General features: G+C 38.7%; 1 protein-coding gene across 3 annotated transcripts in view; it reads right to left on the bottom strand.

The window, feature by feature from the left end:
- Faf2 (Fas associated factor family member 2) overlaps nucleotides 1-18,138 on the bottom strand; it is a 61,290-nt gene that overhangs the window by 11,715 nt on the left and 31,437 nt on the right. For all 3 annotated transcript variants that reach the window (XM_063230816.1, XM_063230817.1, XM_063230815.1), the window contains exons 2-7: nucleotides 16,753-16,821; nucleotides 11,033-11,167; nucleotides 6,176-6,252; nucleotides 3,728-3,866; nucleotides 2,039-2,124; nucleotides 1,474-1,565 (exon numbers count right to left, since the gene is read on the bottom strand). In XM_063230816.1, the coding sequence (XP_063086886.1) occupies nucleotides 1,474-1,565; nucleotides 2,039-2,124; nucleotides 3,728-3,866; nucleotides 6,176-6,252; nucleotides 11,033-11,167; nucleotides 16,753-16,821 (598 nt within the window). The remainder of the gene's footprint in view (nucleotides 1-1,473; nucleotides 1,566-2,038; nucleotides 2,125-3,727; nucleotides 3,867-6,175; nucleotides 6,253-11,032; nucleotides 11,168-16,752; nucleotides 16,822-18,138) is intronic.

Below are 18,138 nucleotides of genomic sequence, written 5' to 3'. Positions count from 1 at the left end.
GAACAGGCTTTTTTTTTTTTTTTTTGTCTTTTTCCTTTTTATTGGTACCGGGGCTCGAACTCACAACTGCCTGCTTACAAGGCAGGCGCTTATGCCGCTGAGCTAAATCCCCAGCCCCTAGAACAGGCTTTTCTGATGGAATATAGTTGTTATCCTGCTGGGAGAGGTGGCACAGTTCAGAGATAATGCCTACATAATGGTAGGAAAAGGATTTATACAGAATCTGGCTGTTTATTATAGTTCTCCCTATATGAGAGAGGCTTACATCTAAAAAGGGACAAAGTTGCAGGTCTCAGCCTGATGCTACAGGTGATGATCTCCACCATTATTTCTTTTCTTCCTATTGCCTAATCCTTTCCTTACCTTTTTCTCATGTCTATTTGTACCCCTCAAAAGCCTAGCTCTTTGCTCCAAAGGACCTAAGAAAGTTGTTCCTTATGGTATGAAAGAGATTTTATAAATTTCTATGAAAGTATTCTCAAGGCTGGACATGGTGGCACATGCTTGTAATCCCAGCACTTGGGAAGGTTGAGGCGGGAGGATGACTGTGAGTTAGAGGTTAATCTGGGCTACAAAGTGAGTTCAAAGCCAATTTCCTGTCTCAAAGAAAAAAACAACAACCCCAGAAAACTTAAGTCTTTTCTTTCAATACCCACAAGCCCTCAAAACCTTATTTGAATGACAAAATGCAAGCTGTAGGAACTTAAATGTTTAACAAACGAGGGTAAAGTTTTAGATTCCGGGATGCATGGAAAACACTTGCTGCATCTTTGATTCTCAAAATCTTGCACAATGCCAGTTTACATTCTGAGGGTGTTGGACACAAGTAGCTGCAAAAGGACATCTTCATATCTTCTAGTAATTTTTAAAAATACTTATCTCCAATTAAGAGTTATTATTAGCAAAGAATTGAACTTTCTGAATCTGTATCATCACTCAAGAGTACTCAAACAAGAAGCTCTGTTAAAACTGCTGACAAAGAGAATAAATTTTTCAGTAAAAAGTTCATTAAGATCAAAGGCAAGCTGCTAGACTGTGTTAAAAATAAAAGCCTCCTGACAATAGTTACCTATAAAGAATGGGCCTTAGGGGCTGGGGATTTAGCTCAGCGTCATAAGCGCCTGCTTTGCAAGTGTGTGGTCATGAGCTCGATACGCGGTACTGATAAAAAAGAAAAAGACCAAAAAAAAAAAAAAAAAAAAAAAAAAAAAGAATGGGCCTTATAGCCTGTCAAGCCTAATCTTGTTCCAAATTTGCTAGCTGTATAATTTTAGGCCTGGGGCTTAAACTCTCTGAACCTGTTTCCTAAACTGTAAAACAGAGGTAATACAATCCTTATCTTTTGGGGTTACTAAGAAAATTAAATAATATAAAAATTACAATTAGCATCATATCTACCACAGACATGGTCACACATAAAGACTTTCCAAGGTATTTGGACAATCTCAATGAGGCAAAAGAAATAAAACTTACCCCTGTATCCTTCAGGTTTGTTTGTAGAACACGCCCAGAAGAGCATCCTAGTATTTATTAGTGAAATAACTTCAGGTGCACAGAGTGTATTGCTGTGGAAAGGGATGAAAAGGATATTAACAACTTGCTGACTATACCATGTCAGAAAATGTAGAAAAGAAAAAGGTCTAGGTGTGATGAGGCACACCTATACGCCCAGCACTCAGGAGGCTGAGGCAAGAGCATTGCTGCGGGTTTGAGACTAGCCTGGCTACACAGTGAGTTCAAGGCCAACCTGTATTACATAGCAAGACCCTGCCTCAAAAACAAAACAAAAATGAGAAGGCAATGTCAGGCCTGGAAGCCTAGGCTTAATACTTATAATATCATCACTCCAGAGGCTAAGACAGGAGGATCTCCGTGAGCTCAAGGTCAGCCTGGGCTACACAGTGAGACCCTATCTCAAAAAGAGAAGGGCAGAGAGAGAGAGAGAGAGAGAGAGAGAGAGAGAGAGAGAGAGAGAGAGAGAGAAAGAAAGAGACAGAGACAGAGACAGAGACAGAGACAGAGACAATGATCAGCTTACCGACAAAACTCATCAGAGTCCTGGTGGTCATCTCCATGAAGATAAACTAGAAGAAAGCGAAGCTCTCGCTTGGCATCATTAAGTGCCTGTGCAAAACAGAAGACCACAAGTTACTAAAAGACTGTGCCCTGCCCTGAGCTTTCATTTAGACTAAGGATCCTAAAAGATAAAGTTAAATATTTAGGAACAAAAAAAGAAGTAGAAAAAAATGGTGAGAAAGAAATCAGGAAACTTCAGATCCCTTGCATTTTTTCATTATACAAAGTTCATGCTAACAAACTTCAATTAAAATTTTTTAGTTATTAGGATTCATGTTGTATCAGGTACAAGAGAATAGACGAGCTGACACATACAGGTCCCCAGTGAATCACAGAAATGCCAGATGTTCCTAGTCTATAGGAAGACACAGGCAGGAGAATGTGACCATGTAAAAAGTAAGGTGAGCATTCTGTCACTTTAGAGCTACCATTTCCTATAAATAACTAACTGTGAAGATGAGCTAGATTTCAGGCCATATACCAAGCAGGAATGAAGGACTTTGAGACCCAAAGGCAAGGAGTATAGGGTTTAGAAGCTCTCCAAAGATAAAGGTAGTGTCCAGGACTCTTGTATTTCTGCATGGGCATACTCTTGAGCCATCTTACATTTAACATTTCCTGAATGGTCAATGGTGGTTGCTCTCAAAATCAGGGCAAAGAGGGTACATGAGAGGTGCTTATCTGACTCATCTCTGTATCTCTAGCACAAGTGTCTTAATGCCACGTAGTACACACTTTATGTGTTTGTGGCAACAGCCACTGAGGACACTGATTGTGAGATAAAGGGGAAAAGAGAGATAAGAGATATAAAGCAGATGGGGGGAGGGGAACCAAAGCAGAAACAAGGATAAGTATTCTTTGTCCAGAAAGACTGAGAATTTTGGAGGCTGCAGAATAGAATCATCGTCTTTTGCCAATGTGCACAGTGTTAATTCTCTATTTTCCTGTAACAAATTAGAAATACAATATACCTAGCACTCAAAGAAATCTGTTTTTCTCCTGAGAGGTGACTGTCAAAGGTTTGTGTGGCTTAGATTGAATGAATGAACCACACCAAGTCTATAATAGTCTATATTCTCACTCAACTCTGTAAGGGATCAGGAAAGATTTCTACTTTTGCCCTTAAGACATGTACAATCTGGTAAAGCAGATAAGACGTGAACACAAAGAGGAATATGAACTTGTTATGAAAACAAAAAGCTACAGAAGAATGAAAAGGTAAGTATTTTAGATTGCAAGGTAGTACAAGATAAGGCATAACAATCATAATGGTAAGAAAAGGGGAGTGACATGAGCTGGTTGAAGGATGGGCAAGATTCCAATTAGCCAAAATGTAAGGAAAGCATTCCAGGTGGACAGAAGAACAAAAGCTAAGTAAGGTACAAGGTAGGAAAGTAGAGAGTTGTGGGAATGGCTCTGCTGGAACCCAAGGTACAGGGAAATAAGTTATGCAGAAAAGACCTCAAAAGACAGCATTAGATCAAGTATAGTCCAGCTAAAAAGTTTTGTTTCTCCCCTCCCCCCATTGGCAGTGAAGAGTTATTTAAGGTTTCTGAATAAAGGAATGACATGATCAGTGCTGGGCTATGCTTCCCTTTGAGAACAGAATCACAGCAGTTAAGTTGGCATCTATACAGTTTGTGGCACTAACCTGGCTGTACGTTCCCTGGTAGAAGACAGGGTGTGCCCTCCCATATTTCTCTTCAAAAGAGTGCATAAATGAAACAATGTCCCCAATGGGATCAGTGACCCGGCTGCGGGGGTCAGGCCGTATAAAACGAAGAGCAAACCTGGGGAGGAAGGAATAAATATCACATAAATCCATCTTAATGTAGTGCATATGGGGTGGGCCAGTTGTACAGATTCCTATGATAGAGCCAGAGGCAAGGCAGCAAAGGAAGACAAACGGTCTGTGAATGGACCATCAAACCTGACAGTACATTCTGACTCAAAAGCTGCAAAGCTGTAAGTGTTGTTCCACTGCCTGTTAAAGAAGAACAAAAACTACTAAGATTATAAATTCCAACACCAGCCTAAACAAATTGCGTGTTTGAAGGACTAAGAAAGGAGAGATGGAACATTCCCATCACCACGCAATGTTCTATTGGACAATACTGATTGACAAGAGAGATCTTTCTTGTTGTCCACATGCCTCTCCCTCTCCTTTCTGTTCTCCTAGTATTTCAAATTATTAGTTTATACTACCCAAACTCTTCAGGTTAAGGATAGAAACTTCAAACCTGAACTTGTGGTCATGATATACTTCTTCTGTAAACTGGAAAGTAAATTTAGCTTAATGATTTAGGATTTATGGTATCCATGAAGGAAATTATAAAAGAATTCGGGATACACTGGCAGTTTTGCAATAGTGACAGCAGAAAGCATCACTTGATGGTTTCAAATATCTAATTCCTTTTTTTTTAAAAGCATCTATCAGGGCTGAGGATTTAGCTCAGTGGCGTAAGTGCCTGCCTTGCGGCGTGTGGTCATGAGTTCGATCCCTGGTACTGATAAAAAAAATAAAAATTAAAAAAAAAAAAGCATCTATCTATGAAGTGCAGGATGGTCTTGAACTTATACAGCCCAGGCCAGCCTTGAATTTAGTGATTCTCCTGGGTCAGCCCCTCTGAGTGGTGGGATTACAGGTGTGCACCAACACACCCAGCTAAATATCTATTCCTTAACAGTCCATTCTACCATATTTGTATAGCATCATTTCTTTAGGCTTTGAGTGTCCATGGAAGGCAAGGGGGCAGAGGTCAATGTGCTTCAAAACATTAAATAAACTGCCTGACTGATACAGCTGCATTAAAATTAGTAATACACACCATGCATATTTTCCCAAGGAAAGCAAAAAATATCCATTTACTTGAATTTTCAGCACAGAAACGGTTATCTAAACTATGACACTTTCCTTATAAAATCTCGAGACAGTTCATTAACCCCTCAACAAATTCCCCACGTGTATATTAATACACTTGGAACTTCTGAGTAATTAAGCCAAATTCATTGACAAATATTCCAGAGCAAAATTTTTAAAAATGTAAGAAATTGTACATATGGCAAAACAGTTAGAAATCTTTCACAAGAATAGTTTGATTACTTTCTGTCTAGGATTATCTCTTCGAGTTTTCAGAAATGACTAAATTTTGAGGAATGAGTAAAAATTTCAACTTGTTTTTCACTACAATAAATTCATTAGCCAATACAATTTTGGAAGACATATCAATTCAATCTTCATTAAGTTTTAAAGGTTTTTATGTACCCACTTCTACATAAAACAGGGTAACAAAGAATACTGAGGGTTCCATTAAGAATTTTACTAAAGCAAGGAAACCAATTAAGAGGCAGTGGAAAGTATTATTGGAGCCTCGAACTTCTGGAACTGCTAGGTTCTCACTTCTGCCTCATAGTTGAAGGTAGGTGCAGACAGTGTGGAAGTCAAGGCACAGACCACCACATCTTTAGCTCTACCTGCTGGCCTGGATGCCCATTAACATTTTACTTCCCCAGAAAGCCTCTGTGTGGCTGTAAACTGTTATCAAGCCTGATCTGCCATGATGTCAGGCTCCTTTGAACATTTCCTAGCCTTGAACCCTCTGTAGCTTCCAATGAGAAGCTATTTGAATGGTACACGAAGGAAGCTAGAAATTGAAGGTATGAAGCAAGCCAGTATGCACCAGGAAGGATTCCAGTGTCAGCAACACAGGGGTTGCCAGGGCAGAGGGACAACAGGCTGTCGAGAGATGCACCTATGGTGGGAGAAATCTAGGGCAATGTAGGTAACTAACAGCAAGAGAATTTACTGGGATTGCGAGTATTTACATGGCGAAGAAGTGTTTTAGGGCAAAAGTTTTAAGGAGTGGGAAGTCAGGAGACAACTTTCTAGAAAGCTCCTGGTTCGAAAGCAAAGCATGTGGACATTAGGAATGTAGAGGTGATAAACATGGAAGAAAGGGGGTTTCCAATAAATGTAGGCAGAATTGATCTTTGCAATAGGCATGAATAACTGAAAACAACTCCATCTTATAATACCCGCTACTGTGTTTGAACTTAAGCTACTCTGTGATTATTAGTACATAAATACAGAGATACATACCTAAATATATCAAGTATTGTGTAATATGTAAACCGGAATGGAAGCATTATCAAGTAATAACCCCATCCGAGCAGCCCCTGAAATATCAAAAAAACAAAGTTAGGGATAATTCTTGCCACCTCTAATATATTACCAAATGGATATATTAGATTTTCATACTTTTTTTGACAAGTCATCTAACTGTTTCTCCATAATATAGTTCTCTCTTACTGGTTACCTTATCCTTCTTAAAAGCTACTACTCTCTTTGGTCACATTTCATCCAATATTATTAATTCTCTTCATATAATTTGTCTTGAATCTCCTTGAATGCTTTTCTTGCTGCTCATTATTATACTATTTGTCAAAAATTCAACTGCAAATTTACTCAACTGCAAAAATACTCATTTTTTTCTTCTTTAGAGTTACACATCTAAAGATATGGTACACAGAAAAAGAAGTAAAGATAATAACTTTTACTACCTTGGACATATGTATATAATTGATAAGGAGATAGGTTGGGGTAGTGCATACCAGTACTCCCAGTTTTAAGGCCAGGAGTGGTGGCACATGCCTGTAATCCCAGCACTCAGGAGGCTGAGGTTGAGGCAGGAGGATTCCTGTGAATTTGAGGCTAGCCTGGGCACAGATTTCACAGCCAGCCTGGACTGCACAGTGAAACCCTCTCAAAAAAGCAAAAAAAATTGTAAGTTTTAAACTGCATGTTATTCAAAATAGAATGATGAAACCTCTGCTGTCCTGTTCTGTCTCACTCAGAAGACGGATTATTCTTTTGTCCAGGCCAGTGCTACCTGCTCATTAGTCATTTCGTAGCCATTTTGATTATCAGATAGGCTGTCACGGTAGTACATGCTTGTACTCAAGTAACCCTTACTTTACTTAATAATACCCACAGAACAGAAAAGAAAGGATGCTGATTCAGATATACCAAAGAGAAATCATCCAGTATTCCTTTAAGTGAAAACATAAAAATTCTTTTTTTTTTCTTAAAAAAAAAAAAAAAAAAATCACGAGAGGCCAGAGATTTAGCTCAGCGGCATAAACGCCTACCTTGCAAGTGCATGATTGTGAGTTGGATTCCAGGTACAAAAAAATCAATCAATCAATCATGTGAAGTTGCTAAGGTCTATGGTAAAAGCAAATCTTTTATAAAACTGTGATGTAAAAATAAATCTTTTCTAATTCTGTTGTACCTCTAATTGCAAAGTTACAGCCACAGTACATAAGTGCTTATTGGTTTTTTTAGGGGACAAGGTTGGTTTTGTTAAGACAGGGTCTCACACCATATAGTCCCGGATGGCCTTGCATTTGTGGTGGGATTACAAGTGTGTACCACCACACTCAACTTACTCAACTCTTATTTTACTCATCAGCATGGTCTTGCTATGTTATTGTACTTTCATTCTTTACTTATTGTTGTGGTTTAGATAAAAAAAATGTTTCCCTAAAGTCTCATGTATTCAGAGGTAGGGCTTTTGGAAGAAGAATGGATCATAGGGACAATACAGTCATCAATGGATAACCTGTTTCACCTCCTCTAACTACGCCCTACCTCCTAAAGTACAATAGGTGGGGCCAGATTGGACCAGGTAGGTGATGGAGGCGGTGTACTTTTATTCCTCTCTCCGATCTCTCTCTCTCTCTCTCTCTCTCTCTCTCTCTCTCTCTCTCTCTCTCTCTCTCCCTGCTCTCTGCTTCATGGCTATGATGGGATGAATAGCTCTCCTCAGTTATGCTCCACCAGGATGTACCCTTTGAGCAGATCATGGACTGAACTCTATGAAAGCACAAGCCAAAATGAAACATTTTCTCCTTTAACTCCTCTAACATTAAAAGAAGTATTTTCTTAAAATTCTAACTGTAGCTAGGTGCGGTGGTACATATTTATAATGCTGGCATTTGGGAAGCTAAGCCAGGACTGCTATGAGTCCAACCTAGGATAGTGAGTTCAAAGCTAGCCTGCATTACACACAGACCATGTCTCAAAAAAAAAAAAAAAAAAAGATTCTAAATACAAATGTAAGAGGTTAGTGTAAGCTCAAAAATAAGAAACTCCAAGAAGTTCTTTGGAGTTCATTATTAATATACACAGATCTAGCTGGGCATGGTGGTGCTCACCTGTAATACCTGTATCACTTCCCTACCACTACTTCACTCTTACTTCCCTAACATAGCCATATTAACAATTTCTTTTGATTCTTTCCAGATTTTCTTATGGGAGTCTGAAACAGGTTTTAGGCCACGTGGTAATTAGTGTGCAGATCTCTCAAAAAACTAGGATTAGAGGTTCCATTTGACCAAGTCATTCTCTTCCTGGGTATCTTCCCAAAAGAATTAAAAGCATCATACCACAGTGATGAATGCACATTTATTTTTATAATGGCACAATTTGTAATAGCCAAATCTTGGAAACAGCCTAAGCACTCTTCAACTCATGAATCGATAATGGGGATTTTCTAAAAAAAAAAAAAAAAAAAAAAAAAAAAAAAAAAAAAAAAAGATGTAGTTTTTTTGTTTGTTTTGTCTTTTTCATTTTTATCGGTACCAGGGATCGAACTCACGACTGCCTGCTTGCAAGGCAGGCGCTTATGCCACTGAGCTAAATCCCCAGCCCCAAAGATGTGGTTTTTTATACAGTGGAGTTCTACTCTACCATGAAGAAGGATACACGTAAGACATTTCTAGGAAAACAAATGCACCTTGAGTCCATACTCCTTAAGTGAAATACATTAGACACGTGTAAATAAATACCCACTGTTTTTCTGGTATGAGAAACCAAAAGTGTACATAAGGACCAAAATGTATAATAAATATTATGAAATAGGAAGAAAATGTTCAAATAGGAAGGGGAACAAAGGAGAGGGGAAGAAGGAGGGAAAAGTAAAAAAAAGAGAAAAAAGAAGGAAAACATTGAAACAAAACTGTGTGAATGTGAAAAGGAGAAACAGTTGAAGGGAGAATACAGGAATAGGAAAAAAAACAAGTTATATCATGTACAGATACAAATTCTCTATGATGAATGTGATCATTATGAGTATCTAAAATGTACCAAAAAAATCTAATTAAAAAAACAAATAAAATAGGTTGCTAGGCCAGTCATGGTGGCACACACTTGTAATCCAAGCATTTGGAAGGCTGAGGCACAAGGATCACTAAGAGTTCGAGGCCAGCCTTGGCTACAATAGTGAGTTCAAGGTCAGTCTGAACTACATAATGTGGTGCACGCCTATAATCCTAGCACTTGGGAGGCTGAGGTAGGATAATCGTTGCAAGTTTGAGAGCAGCCTGGGCTACAAAGTGAACCAAGGCTAGCTTGAACTGCATAGCAAGATCCTGTCTCAAAAAGACAAGAACACGGGGGCTGGGGATTTAGCTCAGCGGCATAAGCGCCTGCCTTCCAAGCAGGCAGTTGTCAGTTCGATCCCTGGTACCGATAAAAACAAAAAAGACAAAAAAAAAAAAAAAAAAAAAACAAGACAAGAACAACAACAACAGAAACATAATCCTACATAGTGAGACCCTGTTTTAACCCTGCCACCCCATAGTTGTTCAGTATACACAGACCTAATCAGACTGAAAAATTAAATTTGAAATGGGAAGGGTAGTTTGGGGAGGGGGTGAGGAGGTTACTGGTTACTGAAATAAGGGACGCCCTACCACAGTTACATCTCCATCCTTTTTTATTTTGAGATGAGGTTCTACTAACAACTTGCTTAGGCTGGGCATGAATTTGTGTTTTCTGTCTCAGCATCCTAAGCAGCTGGCACTACCAGCATGCATCATTTAACTGGTCTTTTGTCTTTAGATCCCCAACAACAAAATTATCAGGTAACTGGAATGCTTGGTTTTGTTTTTTTGAGATGAGTTCTTGCTATGTAAATCAAGCTAACCTTGAACTCACTATAGAGCCACAAACTCACTGTGCCTCAAACTCGCTGTGACCCTTTATACCTGTTTTGGAGTACCCTTAAATGCCTGTTAAGTTTAAATGAACTACCTTTTTGCCACTATACCTTCAAAACTAAATTCAAGGGGCTGGGGATTTAGCTCAGCGGCTTAAGTGCCTGCCTTGCAAGCAGGCAGTCGTGAGTTTGATCCCTGGTACCAATAGAATTTTAAAAATTAAAAAAAAAAAAAAAAAAAACTCAAAAACTAAATTCAAAGGTGTGGAGAAGACCCCAAAGATTCTATGTACTTTTTTTTCCATGTATTTTTTCAAAGTAGCTAAAAGTACACTGAAGCAACAAAGAACTCAGTCAACAAATTCTAATTTAAAAGTGGGAGATCTATCAAGCGGGTTGTAAACATTTTAGATTTGTAAACTAACCTATCCAGATACCCAAAAAAACATGGCACAGCAAGAATGATTCAACTGAGTTGGGTGTGGTGGTTTACACCTGTAACAGGCATTTGGGAGGCTGAGGCAGGAGGATCGTTGTGAGTTCGAGACCAGCCTGGGCTACGAAGTGAGCTCAAGGCCAGCCTGAACTGCACAGTGAGACCCTGTCTCAAAAAGACAAAAGAAATTAAAAAAAAAAAAAGAATGATTCAACTAATAGGCAAAGAGTGAAAAATGAGGCCAGGTGCAGAGGCACACAACTATAATCCCAGCTACTTGGGAGACCAAGAAAGGAGGACCACAAATTCAAGGGTACCCTGATCAATTAAGCAAGATCCTGTCTCCAAACACAAAAGGCTGGATGTTGCTCAGTGCACAACTGGGTTTGATCTCTAGTACTGGGGGAAGGAGGTTAATTCTGAACATTTCTTTCACTCCAGTCATACACAGATCACTATAAATAAGTGAGTTGAGTGCATAAAATAACAAAGAGGAAGTTCCAGCTTCAAAATGACTTACCCTTGGTTGTGGTCTTGAGACAACATAGCTGTAGATCCTGTGATCAGCTGTATTAACCTGTAGGGGTCGGGAAGGAGGTGGATTGAAAACACTTGGTACACCTTCCTGCTCATTCAGTCTGTCTTGTACAGCAGCCTGAGAAGGAAAGAAGAGTTAGTAAGTTTTAGTGATACTCAAATCAATCCAGAAGAGATGAGGAAACTACTGTTTTGACTCTCGAAACAGGGAGATCATTATATAAAGGCATGTGTATTTTTTTGTACCCGGGATCGAACTCAGGACCTCACACTTACCAAGCAGGTACTTGTGCCACTGAGCTAAACCCTTGGCTCACCTGAGTATATTTTTAAGGATTTTTTTTTTTTTTTTTTTTGTCTTTTTCCCAGTACCGGGGATCGAACTCACGACTGCCTGCTTGCAAGGCAGGCGCTTATGCCGCTGAGCTAAATCCCCAGCCCCTTTTAAGGATTTTTTAACATGTTGTCCTGAGAGGCACTAAGAATTCACATACAAGAGATAAACTTATATGGAAGGTATACCAATGAAGCAAGCATACTGTTTTTATTAGACAGATGTATATATATATTGCTTCACTAGAAAATAAGATGCTTCACTCTATAATCCCAAGACAAGCTACAGTGTGAAAATGTGGAAAGGGGCCCTGGAGTTGTACACTAACGCAGTCCTGATAGTTGATGTCTGACAGAGAGCTAGAGCATACAGAAACGTAAGTCTGAATCCTAGTACCATCACTTACAAGAACTGTTCAACTTAGCCACAGGCTCTGCATATGCAAGATGAACAATAATGCTCAGAATTGATAAAAACTCTAATACAACTTCTGGAAGGTCACTAGTACTTGTTTTTCTTATTTTTTTTCTGGGGGTAAGTGGGTATTTTTGAGATGAGCTGTGCTGAGCTGAGCTGAGCTGAGATCTCTTATGCAGTTCAGGCTGGACTTGAGCTCACTTTGTAGCTACAAACTTCCAACAATCCTTGTGCCTCAGCCTCCTGAGTGCTGGAATTACAGGTGTGTGCCACCACACCCGGCCAAGTACTTGGCTTTTTAAAGAAACTTTATTCTTTTCTTATCTCACCTCTGTCGCTGAAAACTGCTATTTGTCCCAGGATATGAAAAACTTGGCCATACGTGAAGAAATGCCCGGAAAGTACTCTATCTCACACCTAACAGGAGTACTATATTATTACTGCACTATAGTTGGCACTTTTTCACTCAAAAGTTTTAGGTTGGTAACTAGCCACGTCAGAAAGGCCAACTATGTGATTTAAAGCGGGGATATGAACTGGTTTATGGTGCTTTATGTCTGTAATCCTAGCACTGGGGAGACTGAGGCAGGAAGATCTCTGAAAGTTTAAAGCCAGCCTAAACTATATAGTGGACCTTGTCTCTAAAACCAAACCAAACACAAGGAATTTGAGGCCAGTGTGGTAGTACATACCTATCATCCTATCAGGCTAGGAAACTGAGGCAGGAAGATCCCAAGTTTGAGTCAAGCCTGGGCAATTTAGTAAGAGCTCATCACAAAATAAAAGTTAAAAAAACAAAGTTGGGCATGGTAGTGCACACCTATAATCCCAGCACTTATGAAGAAGTTAAAGCAGGAGGACTATTATGAGTTGGAGGCCAGCCTGGAGTTCAAGGCCTGAACTGCATAGTGAAACCTTGTCTCAACAAACAAAAGTAATACATCGTGACTCCATGAAAGAAGATGAAAGAAGAGTGTGGAAGTTTTCTAGTGCAAACCGTTTAGAGGTCGCTGCTTTAGTTGATTTCATCTATACCAGGTTCTCTGTAATTAAACTGTAAATTAAATTAAACTGTAACTATGAATGTAACAGCTTTCAGTGAGTTCTCTAATCTGAGGGTGGTTTTGTAATGTCTCTAAACACATATGTAAATCAGTGTCAGGATGACAGTGACAGGAGGGGTTTAGCTCAGTGGCATAACTACATGCCTGAAAAGTGCAAGGCTGTGAGTTGAATCCCACTACAAAAAAAAAAAAAAAAATCACAGTGACCTCTGGGAAAGCTACATGCCCTCTAAATTTGACAGCTGGCTTCAAATTTTGTAGTATGCCTAATTCTAGAAAGCCCTTTAATTTTACAATTCAATGAAGAAAGAATAATCTTCAATAAATGGTGCTGGGATTTACAAGGAAAAAAAGGTGAACCATTGGGCTATGGTGTCTTTCCTTGTGATAGCCCGTCCTGCATCTTCCAGGATGTACTTTTATCCTACTTTTTCCTCTTTTACCTGGCCCACATTTGCTCTGCAGAGCCAGGTCTCCCTTACTGCTTTACTTTTTCAAATAAACTTTGCTACCATTAAAAAAAAAAAAGTTGAACCCACAGAAACTAACTCAAACTATGCCAAAGACTCAAATATAACACTAAAATTATAGAAATTTTGTTTTTTGAGACAGGGTCACTCTCTATAGCCCAGCCTGGCCTTGAACTCACTGATCCTTCTGCCTCAAGTTTCCTAAGTGCTGGAATTACAGGTGTATACCACCTGCTGGCTTAAACTTCTTAAAAAGAAAACAAGGGTACTAATGTTGACGATCACGGATTAGGCTATGATATTTTAGATATGATACTAAAGGCATAAGCAACAAAACTGTATTTCACTAAAAATAAAAACTTCTGTGCATCAAAGGACATTATTCAGAAAGTAATTCAGGACTCTAGAGCCTGACACATATGAATTTGAGGCCAGCCTGGGCTACATATGAGCTGAAAACCAGCCTGAACTATGTATAAAGACCCTGACTCAAAGAACCAAAAGACAGAGAGTCAGGCATGGTGGCACACACCTGAATTCCCAGGACTCAAGGGGCTGAAGTAGGAGGACTGCTGCAAGTTCAAGGCCAGTCTGAACTACAAAGCAACACTATCTCAAAACAAAAATGAACAATCTCAAATGACAACTCACAGAATGGGAGAAAATATCTGTAAGTCATATTTCTGATAAGGATTTAGTATCTGGACTATATAAAGAATTCTTGTACCCATGTGTGGTGGTGTAGTCTGTAAAGCCAGCTACTTAGCAGGGCAAGACAGGATTATCATGATTCAAGGTCAGTCTGAATAAATTAGCAAAATCCTGATTTTAAAAAAAAAAGAGAGAAGAGAAAAGAAAAAGGAATGTAGCTATTAGGAACATGCAAATCCAAACCAAAATAAAACTGGCCAGTGAAGCGTGCTGGTGGTGGAGCATACCAAGCTGCCTATCACTTGGGAGGCTGAGACAGGATCACAGATTTTTGAGCCCAACCTGGTAATTAAATAAATTATAATATAATTAAATAAAACCTGGTAAATAACTTGGTGATTTAGTGAGACACTGTCTCAAAATAAATATAGGGAGGTGGTGAAGGCCCTTGATCTCCAGCACCACAAAAAGTAACAACAAACTGTCATGATGGTTGTGTAAGTTTGCAAATATACTAAAAACCATTGATTTCACATTACAAATACATAATTTGTTTAGCACTGAATTATGTATCAATAAAGCTTTTTTTAAAAAAAATGTGATAGCACAGCATCTGCCAGTTATAAAATTAGAACTCTGAAGCAAAAATTAGAATTTTGGAAAACTAGTATTTACCACTGTGAGGTTAACAGTTTCCTAAAACTTAAAAGACTTTTCTGATGAGTTTAGTAGTGTTATTAATGAATATTAATTTAGTAAAATGTACAGATATTAGAAAATCTGTAATTCAGTAAACATTTTCCAAATAACCAATGCATGAAGTTATGACATCATAAAAGATTCAGAGCGCAAGGCAGACATTTTTTTTTTTTTTTTTTTTTGTTACTGCAAATGAAATACAGGGCCTTGCAGTACAATGCCAGGCAAGTGCTCTATCACTGAGCTACAGTCCTTCAATCTCTTAATGTACTAGAGATTGAACCTAGGGCTTTCATACTAGCCTACAGCTCGAGTCATATTTTGTAATAGTTTTATTTTTTAAATTCTAAAATAAGGTCTCAATAAATTGCTAATTTGCCCAAATCTCTTGCCTCAACTTTCTAGAGTGCTGAGATTACAAGGTGTGCCCTACTATACCTAGTTTATTTTTATTTTTGAAACAGCTTGGTTCCAAATTGCTAAAGTTGGTCTCAAATTTGTAATTTTTCTGCCTCGACTCTTGAAAAGCTTGCTTAAATGTTTTAATGATAATAAGTTTACTTTTTCTTTTGGTGGCAGTGGTGACAGAATTTAGGGCCTTGTATAGGTCCTCAATCATTGAGCTACACCCTAGCCATAGTTCTTTTTATCATTTACTTATATTTTTTTTGGTGCTGGAAATCGAACTCAGGACCATTCACTTGCCAGGCAATGTGGGCAACCACCCAAATGACTCTCCTTGAAAAGAAGAGCAATTATGTCCAATTTGGATAAACTGGGCCCTATCTCCATATACTAATATGTACAGAGCTGGGTAGGCTATTTCCTTGTCCCTTCAATTGACTTTAAGCTGTGTAAATTGGGCTAGCTGACGAGCTGAAGTGTAATCTCTGAAGTAAAGTGACAGGTCAGTGTTACCCCGCCTTGTGACTCCCCAAAAATGTGGTTGAACTGGGCCAGATGGAGAGCCGTGCTCCATGCTACCAGCTGGGACTGAGCCTTGGGAAACAGGCCAATGACTTCCCAGGGCAAAAAGGATTGTATATCAGAACTGAACTCAAATTATTAGGTACTACCTCAGTTGTGTTATGCAGATTGCTCTCTCTACATTTCTTGTCCTCTGCTTATTGCAAAGGTGACCTCAGACTTCCTATCTAGCCCAGCTCATGGTAGTCATGGCAGTCATATTTACTGACACTCTGTCATACATCCCTGAGCCACATGCCTCATGGAAAATTACTAAAACCTGGATTGGGCTCTGGGCGAGGCCTTTGCTCTGGTGAACATATGTCTTGCTGATCTTAGGATCCCTTAGCTCTCCACAACTGTATATATGTCTTAGCATATTTATTCTCACCTTGGGTTGTACTGAAAATGGCAGATTGGAATTAACTCATTAGAATTCCAGTAACTTTTTAGGATTACAAATATATATCTTCCTGAGGATGGGAAAGGGTCTTTTATAAGGTGCTGTAACACTGAGCTATATTCCCAGCCTTAATTTTTTTTAAGTGAAGGAATAAATTTTATAACCTATATAAACTGAAATGCCAGTTTTCTTGGGGAGAACTGCTGGTCTACATGCAGAAAATACAATACTTTTTTTGTTCTGTTTTTGTGGTGCTGGGAATAGAACCAGGGCTCTATACACTGAGCTTTATCTTCAGCGTTTTTAAAAGTTTTTTGTTTGTTTGAGACAGGGTCTCACTGTGTAATGAGGCTGGCCTTGAACTCATGGTGATCTTCCTGCCTCAGTCTCCTGAATGCTGAGATTATAGGCATGCATCACCACATCTGGCTTTTTTTTTTCTTTTTTTTGAGACAGGGTTTCACTAGGCAGTTTAGGCTGTCCTTGCACTCACTATGTAGTCCAGGCTGGCCTCAAACTGTAGGGGATTCTCCTGCCTCAGGTCTTGAGTGCTAGGATTATAGATATTTGCCAGTATGTCCAGCTAGGCTTAGCATTTATTTCTATTGTGGGAAAACATTCATGCTATGGAAAAATATGTTTTTGGATGTAAGAGCAGAGAAAAGAAATAAGCTTAAAATGAATCCTACTATACTATACCTCTATGTTCCAGTTATGCTGTTCCAGGGTATGGCGGCACTGATCCATAGATTCTATGCCAGTCAGGTCCTGGGAGAAAGGATAAAAAGTTACTTAGAAAAAAACCAACAGATTTTATAGTGGCACAGTTTGTAATAGCCAAATCTTGGAAACAACTCAAATGCTCATCAACTTGTGAACAGATAAAGATATGGGGTTTTTAATACAATGAAATACTACTCTGTCATAAAGGACATGCTCAAGACAGTTCTAGGAAAATGGACACATCTTCAGTCCACATTCTTAAGTGAAATAAATCAGATACATGTAAATACCACGTATAAATAAGGACCAATATATGTTACAGATATTGTGAAACAGGAGGAAAATGTTCAAATGGGGAGGGGAACAAAGGAGGAGAAAGGAAAAATAAATAAATGAAAGGAAAACATGGAAACAAAGCTTTTATAAATGGGGAGGGGGAGGGGCTAAAGGAAGGAGAGGGACGTTGAGTAAAAAGAATCAAGTATATCATGTACAGGTACAAATTATTTATGATAATTGTGATCATTATGCTATCTAAAATGTATCAATAAAACCTAATTTAAAAAGTCCAACAGAGTTGATATGGGACTTTTACTTCTAGTAGACTTCATGTAAAATGTTGAAGGCAGAGATTAAAGTATGGTTAATGCTGACTGATTACAAATTTAGCTACTCAGCTATATGAAACATACACATATTTTAAAAAATGCTTCCTCTGAAAATTTCAATTGAAGAGGACTACTAATTAAAATCAGTATTCTTTCAAATTTAAAAAAAAATAAGATTCCTTCAGTCTCTCGGTCTAGCCAACGATTGCTCTGTTTATAGAATATACTGTGGTTTTCCTGCAAAATACCACGGCTTTTGTCATGTTATTTATCTAATGGTATCCAATTAGCTCAAAATGGAAATGATGTAAAGTTTTCATGAAAAGGAATCTGTAATAACATGTGCTTTGCCACCCTTCTCTCACTGTACCAAGCTAACATCTACCCTGACCGAACCTCCTTCTCTACCTTTTCTACCCCTCTAAATGTAGGCAGTTCCCTAAAGATGTGTCCTTGATTTGCTTCTCTTAATCTACTGTCTTGACATGTTTAGGTCAATCCCTAGCCTTCAAAACCCTTTTGATATAGATGATTTCTAATTTAATCCCTGGACCCACTTCTGAATTCAGCAGCACATTTCCAGGAGCCTATCCCAGTACCCCAAATCTTTCATTTTAAACTACTCTGTTAGTGACACCATTACCTTCCAAAATATCCAGGCAAGGGTAAAATCTAAAGCCTCAACCTCATCTCAGAGCTCCACACTTCATGAGTAATCAAATTCTAACAACTCATTTTTTATTCTATCTTATAT

The sequence above is a fragment of the Cavia porcellus genome, unplaced genomic scaffold (genome assembly GCF_034190915.1).
Source record: "Cavia porcellus strain 051 isolate PalLab524CR breed Dunkin Hartley unplaced genomic scaffold, mCavPor4.1 scaffold_19, whole genome shotgun sequence".
NCBI lineage: Eukaryota > Metazoa > Chordata > Mammalia > Rodentia > Caviidae > Cavia > Cavia porcellus.
The sequence above is the reverse complement of the archived record's forward strand: the minus strand, read 5'-3'. Positions and strand labels throughout refer to the sequence as shown.